The sequence below is a fragment of the Aegilops tauschii genome, chromosome 7 (genome assembly GCF_002575655.3).
Source record: "Aegilops tauschii subsp. strangulata cultivar AL8/78 chromosome 7, Aet v6.0, whole genome shotgun sequence".
Taxonomy (NCBI): Eukaryota; Viridiplantae; Streptophyta; class Magnoliopsida; order Poales; family Poaceae; genus Aegilops; species Aegilops tauschii.
Genome location: NC_053041.3, coordinates 515,195,725 through 515,215,497, shown reverse-complemented (window position 1 = coordinate 515,215,497; position 19,773 = coordinate 515,195,725). Strand labels below are relative to the sequence as shown.

The 19,773-nt window shown below is 44.7% G+C and overlaps 1 protein-coding gene across 1 annotated transcript; it reads right to left on the bottom strand.

Annotated features, from left to right (window-relative positions):
• Positions 1-14,869: 14,869 nt before the first annotated feature.
• Positions 14,870-15,667, bottom strand: LOC141027320 (uncharacterized). The gene has a single exon (XM_073504320.1). It carries the CDS (start codon positions 15,665-15,667, stop codon positions 14,870-14,872), a length of 798 nt encoding a protein of 265 aa, XP_073360421.1.
• Between the last annotated feature and the right edge of the window lie 4,106 nt (positions 15,668-19,773).

Sequence of the window (19,773 nt, the reverse complement as noted above, 5' to 3'; positions counted from 1 at the left end):
GGTTCCAAGAAAAAATTGCTAAATCTAGGACATGGGTCTGGCCCATTCGCGCCCTACGGTGGAACTAGTAAATGGCACGTGCCATGCACGTGTAGAGATTTTTTAAAAATCATGTAAAGATAGTTATAAACACACATATCGTGTGTCATTTTAAGTGTCATGATTTGAAGTTTTGAACTATCATGGGTGGACTCGCACAGCTCGTCAATTAATTAATCAGTAATTATAAAGTTATAAATAATTTAATAGTGTAGGTGTGTAATATTAGATCTGCACAATTTACAGAATACCAAAAGAAATAGGATATGCACTTCATCATCAATTCAATAAAATTTAATAAGTCCTAGCTTGAGCAATGCATAGAGTATACGTTGCAAGTTATTCATCATTACCAATAAAATGATTATTTAAACCTTGATTATTTTTGTTTTGTTTATCAGATATTTTCACAAATTTATTGCTGAAAACAAGGGCAATATAATGGTAAAATAGTTTTTTAACGGAAAGTAAAAGCTATTTAGATATAACACATATTAGTTTTTTATTTTATTGTCTTTCTTTAATCAGTTAAATTTCTTCCGCCAGCATAAAATCGTTTCGGGCATCTGCGCCTATGCCCAGGCTGAACCATTGTCATGCTTTTACTCTCTCATCACCAACCTACTAGGTAGCTTTGCTAGTCTCTAGAAATTACTACTCTACCCTACCATTGCATGCATTGTATCACAAGTGTGTGCTAGAAATTTCTGAATAGTACTGGCAGAGTCACGTGCCCATGCGAGAATGGCAGGCCTACAAACTGAAGTGGCGCAGCGCGAATCCCTGCAATGTGAGCCATTAGATGGACATATCCAATGGTCTATATGCAGCCACGTAGTCCTCTAGCATAAGCCATTAAATTTGGACCGTTTGATTAGAAAGATCCAACGGTCCGTATGACTTGCTATTTGTATACTATATAGGAAATATAGATATGAGGTCGAGTTTTTTGTTGCGGCCCACCACAAATACTAAAGATGTCATTTAGTTCTCATGTCTCCATACTCAATCTTACCAATGTTTTTCTTTTCCTCTCAAGTATTTATTTAACAAAGTAACCTTTGTTCAGTCCTAAACTAGCTGAGATGGCCTCCGTTCTTTTGCTCGTCTTTTGTCGATTTCTCTTGTCTCCAGCATAATAACATCATATATTTCAGGTTGTCCTACACGCACAAAGACCAAGACCATTATCCTTAGTGGCAATAATAGCATCCTAATTGTTTTTTACTTTTATGTGGTTTTACTTTGCATTGGTTATGCTTATCGGAATTCTTGTGGTTTTTCCTATTACTATGAACAAAAAATACCACAGTTACAAAAAATACTGATTTTAATCCTCTATTTATGTGTATTACTATCATCATACATTTTAAGAACCACCGGCGGAGCTTGAAGCAAATACTCGGGCGGGCCAGGCTAAGCAAACATTTCTTCTAGGTGGTGTTTTGTGGCCCACGAGTGGGCGTATAGTATACAAATTCTAATGGGTTGGCGGGCCATGGCACAGGTTGGCCCTAACGTAGCTTCGCGATTGTTGGCACAGGGTGGCCCTAAGCTGGCAGAAGCGGAGGAGAGGAATCAGTTGGGCCCAAGGACACACAACCTAGGCCACGCTTTTTTTTTTTTTTGAGCAACACCTAGGCCACGCTTAGCGCCCTCGAATGACGTTGGGCTGATTCATCAAGGCCACCGGCTGACTTCTCCGTTTCCGAGGCCACGCTTAGCGCCCTCGAATGACGTTAGGCTGATTCATCAGCTGATGTGGTCTGTCGCTCACACGGCACTATTGTTGCACGGACGTCATGGATGGTGCGCAACTGGGAGGGGTTGCAGTAGACTACCCACAATGGGAGTAACATAGATAGTAACATCACATATATTTAGATAAAATAGATGATGTGGCAAGCAATAAATAAAGAAAGAGAGAGATGTGGTAACATAGCTAGTTACTACTAGTATGAGTAACGTCACACATATCAAGGCAAGATAAGTCTATAGCCTAATAAATGAAGTGTTGCATGTTACCACACATATGTTACTCCCCACTATAGAAGTAGTAACATAGAGTAGTAACATGGGCATGTTATTACTCTATGTTACTACCCATTGTGGCTAGTCGTAGGACAATTCCGACCGTGGCAAGCAGCACCTCGTGTACTGCATCAAGACCAAGGTCGTGGCTCGCTTGGGTCAGCCTTCACTATGGTCAAGCAATACGAATCACATGAGCGTGGTCTTGTCCACGGTGTGATAGTGAGGTAAGCTCAGGCTAGCGAGACGACGTACGCATCCTCACTGTAACGGCAACCGCCCATTTGTTTAGAGAGTCGCTCAATCGGGACTGCGATATCACCCAACGGAAACCCGTCACCCCATTTGTCTATTATTCTCATAATTGCTTTGCCATCCGTTCCTTCCTTGCCGGCGACGACCCCGTTGGCCACCCAACCGCCGCCCAGCATCCCGGCGGGTATGCTGTCCCCCGCTTCCGCCGAGCTGCCCACTGGCTGGGCGCCCCACGTCGTCCTTGTTAGAAATGATAGAGAAAGATTGATGAAATATGATGGATGTTGTATTGACCCTCACGGGCAAGTATATATAGAAGTACATATTTGGAGAGCAAGTAGTCTCTCCTAGAAATTAGGGGATGGATTACAAATCCTACACTACCAAATACATGTAACCCAAATATATCTCTAACGCCTCCCGCAGTTGTAGCGGTAGCGGTGCGAACAACAGTAGCGTCGCGGACGGTCAGACTGGAGAGAATAGCAGCCGACGGGCTGACACCCCCTCCCCCACGGTCATAGCGGGAGCGTCGGGGACGACGTCGCATCACGGACGCGTGGACTGTAGAGGAAGCCGACGAGTTTCTCAACTGAGGTGATAGCCCTTTGTGTTGATGTTAAGGTAGCCGAGAGCATGGGTGGTATAGCCGTGACGATGTAGCCTTGCGAAGAACACTCTGGTCGATGTCAAGTTAGGGTCGCCGGTGTCGAGGAACTCGCCGTAGAGCCGCGGGTGCAAGGAGGCGTCGAGTTAGTCATGGGCGCAGTGGTGTCGAGACAGTGGTGCGCCGGGGGAAGAAGACGGTGTTGACGAGGCGTCGCGCCGGATTTGCCAAACCGGGGACATGTCGTAGACGAAGGCACGCGTTGGTGTTGCCAGCACCGGGCATACGTAGACGGACGAAGGCGAACTTGACGAAGCGCCGCACCAGGCTTGTCAGGTCCAGGAACACGTCATGGACGAAAGCACACATCGGTGTTGCCAGCACCGGGCATGCATGGACAAGGGACCTACAAGAGTTGTACGTCATGTCGAGGGGGCTAATAGAGAAGGACTCAATGACAGTTGCGGCGCAAGTCGGCATGGGGCCGATGTCGCCCGCGGTTATCGGAGTGGATGAAGTGGTCGTAGAAGATGACGGCGACACTGGCGTTGAGCTGGTGTTGGTCGAAGACGAAGAGGGTGGACAACGGCAGTGGCTACTGGGTAGCGGCGGTGAAGGAAGAAGAGCGGCGGCGGCCACGATGCTCGAAATAGGCGAGGAACCTGACAGCGTGACAAACGACGGACGCGTACGGTGGCGTTTCCGTGACAAGGAAGGTGATGCGACGCGTATCACATTGAAGTCGACGCGTGGGGACGGACATCTGTATTGTGTCGTAGCGGCTCGTACATAGGTTGGCGGAGCCAACGGCGGGGACAGGCGCCACCGGAAGCCCCCTGAGGCTATGGTTCTAGCCTGACGGCAGGCGCGCGTCATGTGGCGCCACGATGCCGAAACGGGCAAGCTTCTCCGCCTGCTCGATGGTGAGGTCGTGCGGCCATCCTCCCGACGATGTTGTGCCGTGTCGCCGAAAGTAGAAGTGCTGCAAGAAACTGCTAGGTTATCTCTGCCTTCTTGTTTTATTCAGTACGTATATAAACTGACTGAAGACTTTTTTTTGGAAAGAACTGATTGAAGACTGTTGCTTGTATTGTCTAGTGGCTGAACGCAACTCTCGAGCATTTCATTTGTTTTGCTGTGCTGCATGGATGTTGAGGCGTAATTGTTGATGCCTGTTTTGCTTTGGGTTGTTGTTATCCGTTGGATGTGGTTTGTATAGCAGATACGTAGCTGCATATTGCAGCGTGACTTGCCAAGAGCGGAGTCCCCGCCACCTCCACCATGTCGCAAATGTCCGGCTTCGATCCACAACATGACGCGCAAGCTACCCGCTTCTCCACCTTGCCGGAAGGGAGTGTGATCGTGCTGGCCACCGCCGCGCCCACGTCCTTCGACCTCAACACCTCACCTTCGGCCGGCGGGTCGTCCACTGGATGGCAAAGGAAGCGGACACATGAGATCCCCGCTGGCAACCGTCCCGACGCCCGCCAACTGTTCGTCCAAATGCCGGCAGTGATGCAAGATGACCCGGCCAATGAATTTATCATGAAGAACATCATTTTTTTAGGGTGTCTTGGGCTTCGCTTCCGACGAGACCCAAAGCCAAGATGTCCGCGACCATTTCACGCAAGGACAAGAGGACATGGACGACACTTTCATGCAAGGCCAAGAGTTGCCGGAGGACTACGACCAAGAGGGAAAATATGAAGTGGGCATCCAGGGAGAACCTTTGTTTGTGGACGAGCTCACTCAATAATCAATGCACAAAAGAAGAGGCGGCAAAGCATCCGGACAAAGCATACTCAAAGGATGAGGACAAGCTCATTTGCGAATGTTGGAAGGATGTTGGACAAGATCCCAAGATCGTTGACGAACAAAAAGGATCAACCTTTTGATTGAGAGTTCATGCACAATTACATGAACGCGAGAAGTTCCCGCCCTACAAGTTTGAGGGCAAGCCTGGTTGGGTGTCCATCTCAAAGAGGTGGGGGTCCATTTAATAAGAGCGCAACAAGTTTTATGCCACCCTTGAGAGCATCGAATGCCGCCCCGTGAGTGGACTCAGCATCAAGGACATGGTATACAATTCTTGATGCTCATCTTCATTTCCGTTTTCATTGATTGAAGCTTGCATGTGCATTGCATACGAATGTACATTGGTGCCTTTATTTTGTTTTGTAGTCATACAAAGCTTTGGAAGTATTCAAGGCCCAACATGGGAACAAGCCTTTCACCCTCACCCATTGTTGGACGATCATTCCGAGTGAAGAGAAGTTCAAGGAGCAATATGTCACCCTCAAAAAGAATGGAGGGCCGATAGATGTCGCCGACCATGGTTAGGAAGAGAAGTGGCAGAAGGGGAAGACCAACTTCAAGAAGGACAAGAAGCGTGATGCGACCACATTTGCCTTGCAAGAAACATTGCAAGGCATGATGACCCAAAAGGAAGTAAGGGAGAAGAAGTGTCGGCAAAAGAAAGAGAAGCAAATGAAGGCCTACATCGAGATACAAAAGGAAAAACTCGAGATCGAGAAGAACATCCAAGCGAAGAAGCTTGAGATCAAGGCGAGCATTGCAAAGACAAAAGCAAATGAGGTGAAGCTCGCGCTAATGTTGAAGGAGGTGGAGATCATAACGATGGACTCGAGCAAGGTGTCCCAAGGAGAAGGGTTGGTTCGAGAAGAAGCAAAAACAAATGCTCGAGCTAGATGATTGATCTATGGCCCAGAGCGCTACCTTTTATGTATGCCGGCGTGTTTGCCGGCTTGAATCATGCGAGATGTGTGGCGTGGTTGACCTATGTTCATGTTTTTTGTGTGTTAGCAACTCTGCCGGCCGCTGGCAAGTGTGGCAGCATGACCTATGATTGTTTTTCTAAACTGACATATATGCCGGTTGCTGGCATGGCCGATGGCACGAACTGTGGCCGCTGCCACGAATTGTGGCCCTTGGCCTTTTCTTACATTAAAGTTGGTTGGCAAAAAAACGCGGATGAAAAATGCGTAGGCCTGTTGAGCGGACTGGTCAAACACGGGCGGACAACGCCTCTCCAGCTGACCTCAAACGGATGAAAAACGGATATCATCGACATGCTGGAGTTGCTCGAACAGCTCGCTCGCAGTCACACAGCTACTTGTACGGAGCCGACCCTCATGCATGTGGCATGAGGACAGACCGAGAGAAGAATCAACTTGCTTGCTTGAAACCTAATTTAGGCATGCAACATTCATGAATGGTCATTTGCATAATGAAATCGTGAATAGCTTCCCTCACTTGTTGGGCCTATAAATTGAGCAGGTATCCAGCTTCAGTCCTGTTATGTGCTTCGTTCATGTAGCCCTGTAGAAAATGATATGTTTATTTGTGTCACCTATGGGTTGGGATATTAGAGGATAACTGATACGTTACTTCCCGCTCGCATGTGACGTCCATGAAGTTATAAATATGTTTGATGTGCCCAGTCGTGGTAGAGCCTGGAATCCATGGCAGATACGTTGGGTCGCCGTTGTCATTAGTGTGGCTTTTTCGTGCGTGTTGAGGTTGCCCGGCGAGCCGACAAACAAATGGCCCGTGGTGCTCAATCTCGTATCCGAAACCCACCAGCGCTCATAGGCCCCAACCACTCTCGATGAGTCTTCCTATGACATCTGCCGTGAGAACACCACGACAGTTGGCGCATACCGCGGGGCCTCATGCGGCGTTGGCCGGAGTCTCCTGGCGGCCAAATCCTTCGCCAAATTTTTGGCATGGCTGACTGGGGCGTGATACAAACAGCCCTACTTCACTGACAGTTCTATGAACTACGACAGGTCGCAACATGAGATGGTCACGAGATTAGGGGATGCAACAGGGCATCTCATGAGATACGATCCACATACGGGGGATGTCGCGGTGCTCCAAACACGTCTGGCGTACGCAAATGGTGTCGCTAGCAGCACCGACCTAACGCATCTCATTGTCGCGTCTACGAGGTCGTGCAAGCTGCTAAGGCATTGGATCAAAGGGTCCAAGGCGGGATGTACGAGCCGTTTGTAGGTCTACCTGGCTAGACATGTGGCAATAAGAACAATAACCTATAATGAGCAGCACTTGTACTTATTAACTAAGTATGAATAGTAATCTCATGTGAACTGTAATCTTTCCCGAACACGAACATTACTATGAGTGAGCAGTGCTCTACCTGACCACTGTTTCTAAAAAAGCAAACACACTTTCTTTTTTGAGCAAAATGCAGATACACTTAAAAAATGTTGGACGTGCGCGCTCGTTGCCTTCCTCACTATCATGGCAGACGACGTGCGCGCTCGTCGCCTTCCTCACTATCATGGGGCAACATGTCAGGTGGAATGTCGACAACCTCAATGGCATGGGCCGATGGACGGGGGTCACTTGCGAGGGCACGCGCACAGAGGTGTTGCGGTTCGCTTGGAGGTGCATGGCCGGCCTCAGTGGCCGACGTCGCACTGGAGATCAAGATAGCTAGGGTTGGGGAAAGGAGGTGCTTCCAAGTGCCGCACCTGAGACAAAGGTGGCCTACCCCGTCAGTGCCAATGACGGAAGGTAGAGGACATGCGGCAAGGTGGGAATGAAGTGGGGAGGAGGAGGTGCGGCAGGGCTAGGAATTTTTTGAATGAAAATTCGAAACGGGATAGGGGAGAGGAAGGTGCGGCAGGAAGAGAAAGAAAAAAGAGGCGAGATAAGCGCTGAGCGTGGGACCCGTGGTGAGATATTTCTGTAAGTGAAACCGACCAATGTAGTTGTAAGACATCTTCACGTTAGTTCTAACAGAGGCGGTAAGAAAATTCAAAAATAAAAGAGAAAATCCAAAGCTCGGGTACTTACACGCGTTAGTTAGAGATGAAGCAGCAGCTACAACGTGAAATGCACATGGTGAGGACTAGCTTAGCCACTTTAATTATTGTGTATATATATGTACCTCTTCACTATGGCCAGCCTTAGACATGGGGACATAATAATATATCTCGTACTTTGTCATGTAATGAGTTCCTCGCACTGAGCAAAGAGCACCCGCACCTATTTCACATAAAAATTGATGGAAGCTAGGTCCAGAAAACACGGTATGTAGGCTCTTTAGTTGTTTGCCTTCGTATATCTCCCAAGATGTTTCAAAGTGGCCAAACGACTTCAGTTTATGAGTAAGGGAATCTCCAACGCGGATCCTTAAACCTCCCACATCCAGTCGGACCGAGCAAGCCATCCAACGGCGTCCCTCATCGGTCCACAGACCAGTCTGGACTTCCGTTTACCTGCGAGAGTACCAATTTCCCTTTTTTTCTTGTAATTTCTGCTATTTTTCTTGTTGTTTAATTTTTCTTCCTGATTTCTGCATGTTTTTGTGTTCTTAATCTTGTATGCCCAGTTTTTTTATTTTTTGTTATATTCATGAAACTTTTAATAATATGGAATAGACGTTTTTACAATACAGAATGAACATTTTAAGTAAGCTATGAGAATTATTCAAATATGTGTTAAACATTTCTCAAATGCAAGAGGAACATTTTCTAACATTTGGGTGAAAATTTTCAAATATACATAAACACTTTTTGATATGCGATTAACAATTTTCAAATACGTGATGAGCATTCTCAAATATGTGATGAACATTTGAAATGCTATAAACATTTTTGTAGGACCAACATTCTTTTCATGTTTGTGATGGGCATATTTCTAGCACAAACACGGACATTTTTTCCTTTTCTTTATTTTACTAATTTTATTTTATTTAACTGTGAAATAAAAGGTTCCAAGAAAAAATTGCTAAATCTAGGACATGGGTCTGGCCCATTCGCTCCCGCATGTGGACGTTATCCTTCCTATCTGGCGCCCTACGGTGGAATATGAGGTCAAATTTTTTGTTGCGGCCCACCATAAATACTATAGATGTCATTTAGTTCTCATGTCTCCATACTCAATCTTACCAAGGTTTTTCTTTTCCTCTCAAGTACTCCCTCCGTCAGAATTAGTACAAAGTCGAGTCACTTATTTTAAGACGGGGGGAGCATTTATTTAACAAAGTAACCTTCGTTCAGTCATAAACTAGCTGAGATGGCCTCCGTTTTTTCGCTTGTGTTTGTTGATTTCTCTTGTCTCCAGACTCCAGCATAATAACATCACATATTTCAGGTTGTCCTACAAGCACAAAGACCAAGACCATTGTCCTTAGTGGCATAATAGCATTCTATTTTTTTTACTTTTATGTGGTTTTACTTTGAATTGGTTATGCTTATCGGAATTCTCGTGGTTTTTCCTATTACTATGAACAAAAAGTACCACAATTACAAAATTATGTGATTTTAATCCTCTACTTATGTGTATTGCTATCATCATACATTTTAGGAACCACCGGCGGAGCTTGAAGCAAATACTCGGGCGGGCTAGGCTAAAGGAACATTTCTTCTAGGTGGTGTTTCGTGGCCCACGAGTGGGTGCATAGTATACAAATTCTAGTGGGTTGGCGGGCCACGGCACAGGTTGGCCCTAACGTAGCTTTGCGATTGTTAAGAACTATACGATACCTCATATATTATAATAGAATTAAGTATTTGATTTCTAAATATTGTATATAATATAAATTTAATCCCTAAGATTTTAAATATGAGATTTGTCCAGAAATACAAGGCAAATTCTTAACAGAAAAAGTTAAACATATTACAATTAAATATGATGGGATTTAAAATCCATTTACAACACAACAGTGCATGTTGCATGGTAGGTAGACACTTGCGATTATTTTAAAAATCAAACATCATCTTTTTTAAAAATAATTATAATAATTCTGATGATGTGAAACCAAAAATATAAATACAGTAAAATACCTATTTGATGTTATATGTAGATCTGCTCACGAACTAGCACTACTTGTCTTATCTCAAGAAAGAAGGAAAAAAACTAGAACTACGTGCCACCTATATGCATGTAACGCGTCACTGCCTCACTGATCAGTGGCCACTACGGCTAGACTGATCAATGCATGCATGTCGTCCCTGGCCCAGCTGCATTAGTGTGTAGTACGAGCTAGGTTCAGAGCAGCGAGATTGCGTTTGGATCTTTGGAGTAAGCCGGCCTACATCAAATCCGTATGTACATGCAGCAGGCAGAAGCACGAGGCGAGCAATCATTTGGGCTCAAGGACACACAACCTAGCTGCTTGCTCCATGTTAAACGGACTTTAGGCATGCAATCTTCATGCTTGGCCATATGCATAATGAAAGCGTGAACAACTCATTTGTTGGGTCCTATAAATTGAGCCGGTGTCAGTCCAGTGATAAGGTTCGTTCAAGTAGTCATATGGAAGATGACATGTTTTATATGTGTCGTCTATGAGTTAGGATATTAGAGGACAACTGATATGTCACACCAAATCCACTCATACAACCTTAAACGTATTACTCCACCATCAGGTTACTGTTGTCATGGGTGTGTCTTTGTCACCGCTAAGGCCGGCTAACGAGCAGGAAATTGTATACCTCATGGCATCCGTATTGAAGTTGCCATCGCCGATGAAGTATGATGTGTGGCAGTAGGAGAAATTGTTATCGCCGAGCTTAGAAACTAACGATGATAACTCACCGGTACCAAGCCCGATAACGCCAGACATGCCCATGGTATAGTTCTAGCCATGGGCAAACTCCCACAACCAATTGCTCTTGACATCATAAACTTGGGATGTTGGAATATATGGATTCAAAGAAATGGAAAAGTTTTTAGGCAGGAAACCCAAAGTATGGATTCTTGGAAGTTCCTTTTGAAACAAGAGCTCTCTTTGTTGGAACAGAGTAAGCAGAAGAACATGGGAGTGCTAAAAGATTGGATTGCTTCCAACCTTTAGAATAAGTCTAGTCTAAAGTTCTTTATGATGATTCCAAAAACTGGCATTGGTTAGAAAAGTATGATGAGTGTGGTCTTGCCCATGATGTGGTAGCGTGAGGGAAGCTCTGACTAAGAGAAACTACCTACGCACCCTTGGTGTGTAAGGTTAACTCCCTCATTTGTGAGAGAGTCTCCCAAAAAATTTGTGTGTGTGTGTGGGGGGGGGGGGGGGGGGGGGGGGGCAAGTTGCGAGATCACCGAAGGGAAGCCTGTCACCCCATTTGTCCATTATTCTCTTTTCTAGTACCTGCTCGACACTATTAATATACTTCATAGTTGCTTTACCACCACGGTAATTCAAAGATAAATAAATCCAACAACATTCTAAATTTCCCTTTGCAAATGACATAGTTCAAATTAAAATTAAAATTTTGAACATGCCAAGCATCAGACGACGTACAAAAACGACCACAAATTCTAGGGGGTGGTTCATGGCATCATCACAAAACCTAATGCATAGTTTATGACGCCACCATGATCATGCCCTGGAGCAGCTCTAACCGGCTAAGCTTCTTGACCGTAGTTGCGAGCTCACACACTGCTCATCCTAAGCCGACGTACTTCAAAAACCTTGTCCGTGCATATGTGGAGGGCAGTAGTAGCACGAAGAGGGGAGTCAATGGAGCTCAAAGACATGTACACATCCTAATAAAATCCCCCATAGTTTTACCCGTAGAAATAAAAAGTTCCCCATTCTTCCTACTCACACCGACTCTCTTAATTGCAGCATAGTCCATACACAACCATTCAAGAAGAGAAACGGCGAACAACACTTTTTTCCCAAATTCTAAGTATGCTGTGAACATTTTTCAAATATGTGACGGACATTTATCTAATATGTGATTATTCAAATACATACAAGCATTTTTTTTATTGTGATTAATATTTTTCAAATACATAGTTAATTTTTTATAAAATACGTGATAGGCATTTTTCAAATATGCGATGAACATTTTGAAATACAATGTAAATAATTTTTTCAAATATGTAACAATCCTTTTTTTCAAATTTGTGGTGAATATTTTTATAATACAAACTTGAACATCTTTTCAATTCATATATTTTTAACATTTTTTTGAACTGATTTTCACTTTTTAATCTACAAAATAGAGAGTTCCAAGGAAAATTGGATCTGGGTCCGGCCCATTAGCTCCTGCATGTGGATGTTACCCCACCTATCCCACACCAAGCCCATAAAAAAAAGAAAAAAAAAACTATCCCACACCATACACGTGAAACTGAGATCTTGTTAAGAACTCCCAACATGTTATCGTAGAATTAGACGTTGGGTTTCTAAATGTTGTATAGAGTATAAATTCAACCCTCAATATTAAATGAGCCAGAATTTTATGTAGAAACACAAACAAAAATATCCTAATATAAAAAGTTAGCACATATCACAATTAAATATGTTGGGATTTAGAGTCCATTTACAATGCACTAATGCTTGTTGCATGGTAGATAGAGACTCGTGCCTACTTTTGGCGGGTGTTAGTAGACCAAGATAACAAATCCATGACTACAACAACTTTTATCGGAAATTGGCAATGGCAATCAATAAACTCCACCTTTTATCGAAAAATGCAATCTGGGCAGCAAAATTGTGTTTGGATCTTCGGTGTAACTGCATGCCCGCAGACGCAGTTACGCGGTTGCTCATCTGAAGGCAGCCTACATCAAACAAGTATGTATGCAGCAGGCAGTAGCACGAGGAGATGAATCGGTTGAGCTCATGGACACACAGCCTAGCTGCTTGCTTCATGCTAAACAGACTATTCATGAGCGTTCATGAACGGCCATGTACATAAAGCATAATAAAAGCGTGAATAACTCATTTGTTGCTCCTATAAATTGAGATGGTGTCTAGCCTCAGTCCAGAAATAAACTTTACCCATGTAGTAGTCATACAAGAAATGGTACGCTTTATCCGTGTCATCTATGAGTTTCGATTTCCCGCAAAAAATATATATATATATAGATTAAGCAGGATATCAGAGGACAACTGATATGTAACACCCTGTCCACTCGTACAACCTTGAATCTACGACTCCTCTGTCGAGTTATTGTTGGCGGGGGTGTATCGTCGATGAAGTGTGGAATGGGGCCGCAAGAGAACTTGCTATTGCCGAGCCAAGAAGCCAACAAGAAGGTGGCGCCCCGTGGGTCGTGCGCGATCGGTAGACGTGGTAGTGGGCGAACTCCTCGCGGGAGCAATGGGAACTCCTTTGTTGCATTGGTTGCAGCACCCAGATTGAGTTCTATTGGCCAAATAAGTGTGTTAATAACTTTTTTCATGTAATGTAATTAGCGCAGTCTCAATCGGCCCGTTTCATGTGTTCTGCTGCATCTAAAGTTGTAAAGACCTTCAACATGAATGGAGGCTCAATATTCGCCTTCCGCTTCAGCAGTTTCCAGATGAGATGCATATGTCTATATACCGTCTATGATGCTAATTTCGAAAGGTTCTATATGTTGCATGTGAAACTTGGTGCTGGTGCAGTTGTATAATGGGGTAGCTGAGTGCTGAAGCTATATCATGTTGTACTTTGATGTATTTCAATTATGAAATCATGCTTCCTTAATATGGAAATATAATATATTATGTGCTTAATAGGAATGTAAATTAGATTAATAAATGAATTATTAATAATAGGGCAATTAGCCTACTAATGGCGAATTAGCCTGCTAATTGGGTTTTGCTATTGCAAACGGTTATTGAGAAAATACCGTGGGCGATGACCTCAGGCAACGCACACAACTTCTAGGAATAAACCGTGTTGGATCAATGAACAATCACATACGACCTTCTCTTGAAAACTGTTTGCGTTAGGCCACCTTGCACAAACGTTTACCACATAAAAACTGTGTGTGATGGACAGCCTTTGCCACACAGTTTCTTCTACGCACCGTGTGTGATGCATTCAATAACGCAAACGATAAATTTTTTAATATCGTGTGCAATGGCAACGCTATCCCAAACGATTTAACAGGGAAAATTGTGTGTGATGTACCTGTGAACGGAAACGTTTTACTTGGAGCGACTGTGTGGGATGTACATACGAACGAAAACATTTAGTGGGGACTGACTGTGTGGGATGTACTTGCGACCAGAAACAATTTCGCCTGTATAATTGTATTTTTTTAGCTCTGCTGTACGTATTACCGTATTTGAGCGCTCGCCGATCACACACGACCTCATTTTGCCGAGCGTGTGTGCCAGGAGGGCATATCCCCGACGGTTTCGGGATCGTGTGGGAAGGACCCCCCTATCGCCGTCACTCACTAGGCGACGGTTTCAAATGCCATCGCAGAAAGGGGTTAAAAACCATTTGTATAGCACCGACGCGTACCAGTGCCATCTCGGTGAGACCGAGATCCTATCGGTGAGACCGAATCGATTAGGGTTTCTGGCAGTGGCTATGTCAAGTGAACTTGGTGGCACCGGATAGATCAAATTGGTGGGGCCGAGTTTGACTTTAGGTTTGGGACAAATGTGGAAATGAGAAGTGGTTGAGGGCTTTGGAGCATATCACTAAGCACTTTGAGCAAGCAAGCCATTAAGCAACACCTCATCCCCTTTTAATAGTATTGGTTTTCCTATGGACTCAATGTGATCTTGGATCACTAAAATAGAAATGAAGAGTCTTGAGCTTTTGCCAATCTCCTGTCCTTAGCATCTAGAAGGAGTTCCACATCCTCTTGTCCATGCCACGCCTTTGTTGAATTTTTCTGAAATATACTAAATAAAAATATTAGTCCAACAAGAGATATGTTGACATTAATTACCAAAAATCACCCAGGGAGCACTTGTGCTTTCAGTTTTCGGAATCAAAGTGATCAAGGCTTGGTTCAGCCTACCAAAACCTCTCTCGTTTCCAATGAATAGTTTGTGCAATGCCGTAATTAGGTCCACCTTAATGATCTCCCAAACCTTTTGGAAGAAAAGGCCAATGAAGCCATCCGGCCCTGGCGCTCGGTCCGTGGGCATGTCCTTGATCACCGTCCAAATTTCCTCCTCACTAAAGATTTGATCCTGCTCTGATAGGTCTAACCTAGCAATGTCAAGGCGTCCAAGTCCAAGGTGAACTCGTGCACGACATCCTTCCCAAGGAGCTCTTTGTATGCCTCATGAAACGCCACCTCCTTACCAGCTTGGTCTGCGATGATATGCCCATCCACCAAGAGGGGTGGGATATAGTTCTTCATCCTTCTGCCATTCCCAACCAAGTGAAATAGCTGGGTATTTGCATCTCCTTCCCTTAGCCAAGTAATCCGAGATTTCTGGCGAGTGATTGTTCTCTCCAGCGAACCAAACCCCAGGACGAGCTGCTTGAGGGTTCTCCTGAGCAACCTCTCCTCATCAGTGAGCAACCGAGTCTCCTGGGCACAGTCAAACCTCAAGATGACGATGTTGGCAACGATAATTTGCATCTTGATGTTACCAATTCTCTTCTGGCCCCAAATCGCAAGATCTTTTGCCGTGTTCCTGAGGAGGATATCAAGCCTCTTGAATGGGTCCGAAATAGCCTCATCACAAGTCCAAGCCTCTTGCACCACATCCATGAATCCATCCATCTTTACCCAAAACTTCTCGAAGCGAAATCTCCTCCTAGGCCTCATGTGCTCCTCCAATGCCAGATGTAGGGGACAGTGGTCAGAAATTGTCGTGGACAGTGCCTGGAGCAGGCAGTTTGGGTGGTCGAGCTCCCAATCAATGGAGACAAAGGCACAGTCAATCTTAGTCATCGTCGGGTTCTCACGCTCGTTACTCCACGTGTAATTGCGCCCATGTAGGAATAGCTCCTTGAGAGCATTGTCATCTATGAAATGTTTGAACCGCCTCATCATACGCCTATCTATCAAGGAGTTGTTCTTATCTGCCGCATGGAGGATCAAGCTGAAATCCCCGATGACCAACCATGGCCCCGGGCACAACAATCTACGCTCCGACAACTCTTGCAGAAACTCGATTTTCTGGTTGTCCTCCTGAGGACCGTATACCACCGACAGCCACTATGGCATGCCTCCCATGGGGGATACGTAGCTAGTGATGAAATTGGTATCATTGACATGGTTTGTCAATTGCACCCTGGTGGAGTCCCAAGCAATGAAAATCCCTCCCTAGTATCAGACATCGGTAAGTAGGTGTAGCCATCATAGGTAGGCCCCATACATTGCAGTATCATGTACTGACCCACCCTCTCAAGTTTGGTCTCTAGGATACAATAAATCGCCACATGTAAAGAATCTACAAATTCTCGTAAAGCCTTCCTCCTTGCTGGCCCATTTAGACCACACACGTTCCAACACGCCAACTCCGTTCCTGCGTACGACATGGCAATGAGCGCCTCCACGTCGACTGGTCCCCCTGTGTCTACACCATGATCGGTGCAGCACTCTCCAAGTCACCTCCTAGGTCTAGTGGTATCGCCTTACCGAAGATCGCCGCGATCGCTCTCAGCTGCGGCTCCTAGAGTGGTGAGTCAAACACCGTGCAAAGCTGATCTAGCGCATCTTCAGAGACCGCCAGGTGTAGGATCGAAAGTATGTATAGAGGGGGGTGATTAGACTACTTGACAAAATAAAAATCTAGCCTTTTCCCAATTTTAAGTCTTGGCAGATTTTAGCAACTTAGCACTAGTCAAGTAAACAACCCACACATGCAAGTCTAAGAGTATAGCAGCGGAATGTAAAACAATTGCATATGAAGGTAAAGGGAGGATTTTGGGGGGAGCAAACGCAATGTAGACACGGAGATTTTTGGCGTGGTTCCGATAGGTGGTGCTATCGTACATCCACATTTATGGAGACTTCAACCCACGAAGGGTAACTGTAGCGACCCGACCTCAGACGGTCAAGTCTCTGTGCATAAGTGTCATCCCTGGATCGGTAATGCTGACACACACAATACTCGAAGGATTTATAACAGAGTAGCAATCACACACTTATTACATCGATAGTCTCCAAAGAGAACTTATTACAATAAGTATGGCTTAAGGCCATCTAAATAAGATAACAGCGGAAGGCTTGGAAGATAAAGTGAGTCCATCAACTCCGACGGCATAGCTGAGTGCACGACAATGACCTAGCGCACCTTACTCTTCGTCTGAAAAGTCTGCAACATGATACGTCGCAGCCCGAAAACGGGCCAGCACATGGAATATGCTGGCGTAGTAACACAGTAGAGCAATGAACAGAATAAATGCTATCACTACATGCATATATGGCTGGTGGAGGCTCTGCGGTTAATATGTTTTGCGAAAAGCCAATTTTTCCTACAACAAAGGAATATGTTTTATTTAACTATCATGGTAGTTGAACAACATTGAGAAGGTTCCTCCAACTCAATGCCAATTAAAAGTAATTATCAACCCAACAAATTAAATTTAGAGTGATGAGATCCATATGATAATCCAAGAACCAGATACTCCAGATGTCCATAACTGGGGACACGGCTAATCATGATTAGTTTGTACACTCCGCAGAGGTTTGCGCACTTTTCCCCACAAGACTCGATCTCCTTCGTTGGATTTCTCGCACTACATGGTGTTTGAAAAACGGATGACCGAGACACAGTTTTTCAGAAGCATTAACTCTAACCCCGGGTAGACCGTACCAACCTACATCCCCTACATCTGCTAGCCTACCACTGGAAGAGGTCATGCAACTTACTCCATTATGCTAGATCCCATAATAGCTTGTGGCTGCACACGGAAGTTTCTAGCGTGAATAATCTTACGATCCCTTTGAGCCTGGGTGGCGGACCATAGGATGATCACACGGGTACTCCGGGATATCCTAGGACAACACTGGATTCTCCAGGTGCCCAAAACCAACAATCCACCCAGATGTGTATTAAAGTTGCCACCTTAAGTTAACCATTAATTAACAATCTCACATCTGTCATGGATTCACTCACCCAAATCCACGTCTACGAGCTTAGTAGAGCAATACGAGCATAACGTAGAAGTAACTCCCAGGGTTTGAATATAAAAGGCAATAGGTTCCTACCTCATCAACTACTTCCCAATACCCACATGTTATCAATCCTACTCATGCAATGTTTGAGGGTTGAGGCTAATGCATAAAAATTGGGTAGTAAAGGGAGTATGATCAAAGTGTGAACTTGCCTTGCTGACGATCCGCAAAACCTAGTGACTCGTAGTAGCACGCTTCGCACTCCGGGAATTCTATCGCAAACAAACAATAGCATACATAAGCACTCAAGAAAAGATGCACGGGTAAAACTCAAATAAGAAGAACTAACCAGAAAGTTCAACTGAAGAACTCCGATTTGCAAAAAGAATCTAATCAAATGGAGCAACGAAACTCGAACTACGAAAGAAACAAGATCCGTTTACTAATCTGGACTAAAGTCAAATTTTACAGTACCAAAATCTTGTTTAAGTTGATTAAACAGAAAGAGGGTTTTGAGACGAAGGTCTAGGCGCTTGTTTCACCTGATTTGGGTAAATGAGCGAAAAGATAAACGAAAACGAAGATCAGGGCAGAAATCGCGATCGAAAATAAACGCGGAAAAACCCTGGAAAAAATAAAACGAGACGAACAGGCTAACGAACGAACGTTCGCTGTCTACGGCTAACTGACGAATAGCGTAACGAATGAACGGACGAGCGTCCGCTAAATAACTAAACCGAGAAAAACTGAACCGAATAAAATAAAATAAACGCATCTAGGTTTTTTTTTAAAAACCGGGTTTTTTTACCTAAAACCAAAGAAAAAACCGACGAACGGATCGGATCAGGACCGGCGTCTCCGGCGAGGCGGGGCGTGACGGGGCGGCGGCGGCGCGGGGCACTACGGCGAGCGGCGCGGCGGCGGCTGCTGCTGCTGGAGGCGGGGCGAGGCGGGGTGCGGTTATAAAGGGGAGGGGGCGACTCGGCTTGGGGCGGGGGCAACCCGGACGGCGGCGGCGTCCCGGACTCCGGTGGAGTCCGGCTCGAGCACGGGCGCGAGCGCGAGGGAGGCGGTGCGGGCGGCGTGGGCTTGGCCCGGCTCGGCTGGGCCGCCGGCCCAGTCGAGCGCTGACTTTTTTTAAAAAACAGATTTCGCCAGAAAAATTCTAGAAAATAAAATAAAAATCTAAAAAAATGCCAAAACAAATTTTCATCGTCTAATATAAATATTTAGAACAGGATGGACATTTTCTTGGCCTAAAAATGCAATTTTGAAAAATGCATAATTTTTCGAATTCAAATAAATTGCAATAAAATCCAAATAAAACTATTTATTTGATTTTAATATTTTTCCTCGAATATTTCATTTATTTTGGAGAAGTCATATTATCTCCTCTCATATATTTTTAATATGAAATATTTTTGAAGAGAAAAAAAATCAAAACCAAAATGATCCTTGTTTAGATATTTGAGAAAAATTCAAATATGAAAACGATGAAATCCCCAACTCTCTCCGTGGGTCCTTGAGTTGCTTAGAATTTCGAGGATCGCGAAACGAAATGCAATAAAATATGATATGCATGAATGATCTAAGTATAACATTCCAAATTTGAAATTTGGGATGTTACAGTAACGGCTGTGTGAGTCCATGGAGGGCTCCACCCACGAAGGGTCCACGAAGAAGCAACCTTGTCTATCCCATCATGGCCATCGCCCATGAAAGACTTGCCTCACTAGGGTAGATCTTCACGAAGTAGGCGATCTCCTTGCCCGTATAAACTCCTTGGTTCAACTCCACAATCTTGACGGAGGCTCCCAAGTGACACCTAGCCAATCTGGGAGACACCACTCTCCAAAAGGTAATAGATGGTGTGTTGATGATGAACTCCTTGCTCTTGTGCTTCAAATGATAGTCTCCCCAACACTCAGCTCTCTCTCATAGGATTGGATTTGGTGGAAAGAGGGTTTGAGTGGAAAGCAACTTGGGGAAGGCTAGAGATCAAGATTTATGTGGTTGGAATGGAATATCTTGAC